This window comes from Pithys albifrons, chromosome 28, assembly GCF_047495875.1.
Source record: "Pithys albifrons albifrons isolate INPA30051 chromosome 28, PitAlb_v1, whole genome shotgun sequence".
NCBI classification, from domain to species: Eukaryota; Metazoa; Chordata; class Aves; order Passeriformes; family Thamnophilidae; genus Pithys; species Pithys albifrons.
The window spans coordinates 5365054-5371053 of NC_092485.1; the positions used below are offsets into that span (position 1 = coordinate 5365054).

The 6000-nt window shown below is 47.8% G+C and overlaps 1 protein-coding gene across 1 annotated transcript in view; it reads left to right on the top strand.

The window, feature by feature from the left end:
- Nucleotides 1-5613, top strand: part of PPP1R15B (protein phosphatase 1 regulatory subunit 15B) — a 10091-nt gene extending 4478 nt beyond the window's left edge. The window contains exon 4 of the mRNA XM_071578428.1: nucleotides 2874-5613. Within this exon, the coding sequence (XP_071434529.1) occupies nucleotides 2874-3086 (213 nt within the window). The 3' untranslated portion in view covers nucleotides 3087-5613. The remainder of the gene's footprint in view (nucleotides 1-2873) is intronic.
- Nucleotides 5614-6000: the final 387 nt, after the last annotated feature.

The window sequence follows — 6000 nt, forward strand, 5'->3', positions numbered from 1 at the left end:
ACACATGGGGGTGTCATACGTGTGTTGGTGTCACACATGGGGGTGTCATACGTGTGTTGGTGTCACACCTGGGTGTGTCACATGTGTGTTGGTGTCACACATGGGGGTGTCACACGTGTGTTGGTGTCACACATGGGGGTGTCACACGTGTGTTGGTGTCACACATGGGGGTGTCACACGTGTGTTGGTGTCACACCTGGGGGTGTCACACGTGTGTTGGTGTCACACGTGCTGGGGGTGTCTCTGTTGAAGCCCTGCCATGGTTAACATGCCTTGGTTCAGCACTGAGGTTTCAGTACAAATTGCAGTAATATTCCATTTCCGTCTAAGACATTGTTACATGTTGCACCTCAGCAGTTGCTCATAGAGGGGAGGTGTTCAGGAACTGGACTTCTGAGCCTGAACTGGAAATAGAATGTGTTTCTTGAGGAGTTTGGGCACTAACAATCCTGTGAGAGCTGTGCCAGAGTGCAGGTAAACAGGAATTAGTTGTCTCCCAAGTTTTGTGATGCCACAGATGTCTAAGGTGGTTTTTCAGGTCTTGGTACCTCAAACATGACAAGAATAATGACTTGTGGTACCAAATTCCCAGGTAGTGCAGTGGTGTAACAATTAATGACGACAGAACCTCTGTGTAATTCCTGTTTGGTGCTCTCACAGCAGATCCCTCTGTTCTGCCCCTTGCTTGGGGTCAGGAAGCCCCTGAGGGGGCCGTGCCTGGGGCTCGCTGTGTCTGGGGGTGCAGAACCAGCAGCACCTTGGGCTGATGAGCTGCTGGCTCTGCAATCCCAGCCCGTGGTGACAGAAGGATGAGCTGCCTGCAACATTCCCCATGACATCACAGCCCGGGGAGTTGGGGCTCAGATGATGTAAAAACGCTGTAATGAGGTGGGAACTCGCCCCTGGATGGGCTGATGTAACAGCTCCTAAAGCAGATGTTTAATTAGGGCCAGGAGAGCCCAGTACTCAGAGGTGTTTCTGGGAAAGCTTCAGGTCGTTCATCCAGCTCAGGGATATTCCTGCCTGGCATCGTGCAGTATTTATGTCTGGAAAGTCATAAAACTGGGAGTGTTTATTTCACCTACAGGTTGGACACAGTGTGAGGACACGTGGGATCTGTGTCCCTGCTCTCACAGAAATTTGGGATCACTGCACCAGGATTTGGTGGTTTCTGGGGGTTGTTTCCACTCAGTGCCTTGTGCTCTGTATCCTCAGCTGCTGCTGATGCTTGTGGGTTATTTCTCCATCATTTTCTTGGACATGACGTGTCCCAGACCAGGCTGGGCAGGGCTTGGAGCAGCCTGGGGTAGTGGGAGGTGTCTCTGTCCCCTGGGTGAGCTTTAAGGTCCCTCCAGCACAAACCTTTCCATGATTCCAGAGGTGGTGTCTCCACACTCCTTGTTGTGCCATCATGAACTGGGGGTGAAATTGGGGGTCTGTGTTAATGAATCAGCAATGGAGCAGCAAGTTTTTTGTACCTCTCCCTGCCTTTTCCTGATTCCAGGAGCATTTGTCTCTCAGCAGACTCGGGGGGTGTCTGTAGTGACAGTGTTTCCTTGTCCTCAGCAATCAGTCCCAGTTTGAGAGGTGCTGACAGCTGGTTTGTCCTTCAGTTTTCTGAAGCAACACTCAGTTCAGCAGGAGCCTCCAACAGGCTGGGTTGGCTTAAATCCTTATTACAGTCATTGATTAAACACTGCCAAGTATAGAGCCTGAGTCTATAAGGTCTTTTATTTTCTTCAAATAGCTGAATAGTTCTTAAAATAGCAAAGGGTGAAAGTTTTCACGTGTCTTTTAAGGTGCCAGGACTTCTGAGCTAATTTCCTTGCATGAACTTCCTGCCCTGGCACTGCACAGCAGCTGGAGATGGGTTTGTTGGGTCACACAGGGATGAGTGTCACTTCCTTATCTGGGACAGAGTGTGATTCCTTTCCCGTGGTGACTCACAGGAGGCTTTACCCTCCACAACAATGATTCTTGCCTTTTTTAATATTCTTATGTAATCTGCAGCAATCCAGACTGTTGGCCTGGAGCAGATTTGCAGCCTGGGGTGTCTGGCACGTCCCACTGAGTGCCCTGTGTGAGGGCACAGCCCTGTCACGAGGGTGTCACTGCCCAGGGACAGGGTGTGATGTGTCCTCAGCCCCTGGGCTCTGGGACAGCAGCTGAGTGACTCTGTGGTCACTGAGCACTGTTTTGGTCAAGGCAAGGCAGCAACTGGTTGATTGAAAGCTGAGAGGTGAAATCCTCTGGCTCAGGTGGGGCAGAGACCTGGCAGGAACAGGGAGCAAATCATGGAATCACAGACTGGTTTGGGTTGAAGGGACCTTAAAGCTCACCCAGTGCCACCCCCTGCCATGGGCAGGGACACCTCCCACTGTCCCAGGGTGCTCCAGCCTGGCCTTGGACACTCCTGGGGCTGGGGCAGCCACAGCTTCTCTGGGCACCTGTGCCAGGGCCTGCACGCCCTCCCAGGGAACAATTCCTTCCCAATATCCCACCTATCCCTGCCCTCTGGCAGTGGGAAGCCATTCCCTGTGTCCTGTCCCTCCATCCCTTGTCCCAAGTCCCTCTCCAGCTCTCCTGGAGCCTCTCTGGGCTCTGGAAGGGGCTCTCAGGTGTCCCTGGAGCCTTCTCTTCTCCATCCTGGCCTTGGGCACTCCCAGGGCTGGGGCAGCCACAGCTTCTCTGCCCACCCTCCCAGGGGAGGATTCCTTCCCAGTATCCCATCTAAACCTACTCTCTGAACAGGTTTCTGAGGCTTTCTTAGGTGTTAAATACCTTCTGTTGAATATAAAAGCCATGTGGAAAGGCTGATTTCCTCTTGTGTGAGTGTTTGGCGAGTTCTTTGCTGACCCTCTTGCCTTTTGCAGGTCACTTTCCTGGACAGAGTGACCGAGTACTACGTGAGCAGCGAGGAGGATCGGAGGGGGCCCTGGGAGGAGCTGGCCCGGGATGGATGCAGGTTCCAGAGGCGGATCCAGGAGACAGAGGAAGCCATAGGGTATTGCCTCAGCACAGAGCACAGACAGAGAGTGTTCCACAGGCTCCAGCAAAGCTGCTCCAAGAGGGGGGATCTCCTCTAGCACCTTCCAACTCCTGCTGTCGTGTGACCCCAAAACACTCACGAACATCCAGACAAGAAGTGGCAGCTGCGTGTGCTGTTCTGAACTGGGGGGTGGAGTGGGATTTGAGTATTCCCAGTTTGGTGTTCAGCCAACAAACATCCCTGTGTGTCCCCTTTGGATACCCAGACAAACCCTCTGAGTGCCCTGCAGGGTGAGGGTGGGACAGTTGCATTTCTTTCAATTAACACTCAAGAAACAAACCCCTTTAGGTTGAATCCATTCCAAAAATGCCTTGTCTGCCATATGTTGGGAACTGGTGACTGTTTAGTTGGATTTTTGCACTTTGAAAAAGCAAATCCTATTTTGAAGGAAATATTTATGGGCCCAGCCCTTGGTATTGCAGTTTTGATTTAAAGTTTCCTCAGAGTTGTGCTGTTTCCTCGTGGTTCTCCATCTTCTCCAGCTTGTACAAAAGTCTCACGTGTTGTTTGGTGGTAACTTTCACTTCCCTGTGTGAGTCAGGTGCTTTATTCCCTCCTTAGATCCCAGTTTTTCATGGAATGCAGTGTTGGGGTGTTGGTGGAGCATTTTGATGTCACTATTTCAGTCAGGGGGGTCAGGGGAGTTCTGGTGCATTACAAGCCCTTTGGTTTGATTCATTTAAATAATATCTCGATCCAGGACTATTCCAAAGGGTTCTGGCTGCCTGGACACCAAATTCCTTGGCTTTTAGGGCAAGGTAATTACACATCCCAATCAGTAATTAAAGCTTCAGGGTGTGTATCAAGGCTGTGGATGGTGGTTGAACTTAGGGAGCCACACAAGGGAACTATTCCCTAATTATTTAATTAACCTTAGAATCATTTTGCTGTAATTCTGCTTTGGAATTGAGGTGGATTCTTGTACCAAATCTGCTGTTTCTGTTACTTTAAGGAGAATTATCTTGTAGGAAATGTAAGGCAGGAAATCACCACATTCTTACCAAAATCCAGTATTAACTCTGTGTCTGCACTGGGGTCACCTGGGGCAAACAGCATTTCACCTGTGCAAAGCTGAGGTCCTGCTGCAAGGGCAGCTCTCCTTATTTATAGTCCTAATTTAAAATATTTAATTATTTCAGTCAAAATAAAGAGCAGCAGTTGGAGGGGGGGTGGCCCTGGAGGTTGTGTGGGGTCACACAGTGGAATAAACAAAGAGAAACTGAAGAATTCCTGTCTGTCTGCACAAAGTTGGGTGAATAAATAAATTATATACTACTTGGTTTGTTCTGCTGACCAGAATCATTTCCCTCTTGTAGGGGAGAAACCTAAAAATACTTTAAATTCATCATTTTTTCAATTTTTAATTAGAAAGAAAAATTACAGCTCCCTGGAGAGAAAAACTCCCCAGGGCTTTACATTCTGCTTCCCCATGTCTTAATTCTCACCCAAATTTAGAGGTTTTGGATTTATACTTTAATCTTATTGCACAAAGTGTGTTCATTGAGTTTGTAAAAATTAACTTTCTGTGTTGCAATTACAGAATTCAGAGGATTCACTGAACTATTGTTGTGTAAACTCCAAATCCAGCCAGAATTCCAGCAACACCTCAGAGTGGCTGCAGGAGGGCAATGCAACAATGTTATTTTTCTTCCCCCCCAAAAAATTGGATTCTCCTTTCCTACCAAAAATTCAGGTGAGAAATTGTAAATTCCAATCACACCCTCAGATCCTGAGACATAACTGTGAATTTTGGGAGCTCATTTGGCTGTCTCAGGTTGGATCTGCTGTTAGTTCAGGGAGCAGAAATGCAGAATTAGATGTGTGGATTTATGGTCAGCACAAATTTGCTGCTCCTGGGAAAACACAGTTGTTTTTCCATGAATTTCCCAGTTTCTTTGACCTTGGAGAACTTGGTGCTTCAGTTTTTCATGGACAACCCGTTTTATTGGTGCTTGTGAGAGACTCTGGAGTGGTGGGAATGAACAGCTGCAAATGTTTGCAGAGGCTTGGAACAATCTGGAGCTGGAAATAAACAGAATTGATAAGATGGGTATAAATAGATCAACAACTGCTACTTCCAAAGTGCTTAAACATTGGAAAAATGATTTTTATCTGTCCTGAAGCGTGTCCAGCACTCCCAGTGCTGCCTCCCACTTGCTGGGTGAGCTTTTCCCCTGCTCCAACCTCCTGGTTTCCAAGTATCCAGTGTGGGGTGAGAAGGAATTAACACTAAATTAATCACCATAAACACCTTAGAGCTTTGGTGTCTCCCTTTCCCCTCTAAAATTCCTTAAACTGCTTGTTCAGGCTCTGTCTCTGTGTCAGTGCTTGGGGTGAGACAGTAAAAATAACACGTGTAGGACTTTAAATCAAAACTGTGATCAGCAGATTTTATTTTTGTATAATTTAGAGAAAACTTAGAAAACCTTCAGCATTGGCTTTATACAGATTTTACTTGATTTGTGTCGAGTTTGTTGGGTTTTTATATCTAAAGTTCTATTTCTGTACATAATAAACTATTCAGAACTAATCTGTAAATTGTAATAAAGATATTTGCAAGATAATTGGTTTGCTTTGGGAAGGGTTGGGGGGCACGGGGGGGACTGGAGCTGATCTGCAGCACAATCCACGTCTCCACCTCATCCCTCAGACACCCCCGTGCAGGGTTTGTTTCTGAAGAGCATCAGGATGGAAAACTGCTGGAATAGACAAGGAAAACCAAAGAATACTGAACAAAGCTGGGCATGGGGAACATCATGACCATGGTGGGGTTTTAAAGTGTGTTTTTAAGCCATATCCACCTGCTGGGTCTGAAATGTGCCTTCAAATGAACACTCTGATTTCTCTGTTCAGTGAAGCAGCTCAGGGAGCCCCAGTGTGTGTGCAGTGAAGCTGCCACGGGCCTGGCAGCACATCCAGGTGCCATCTGGAACACAGACCCTGCTGGGATT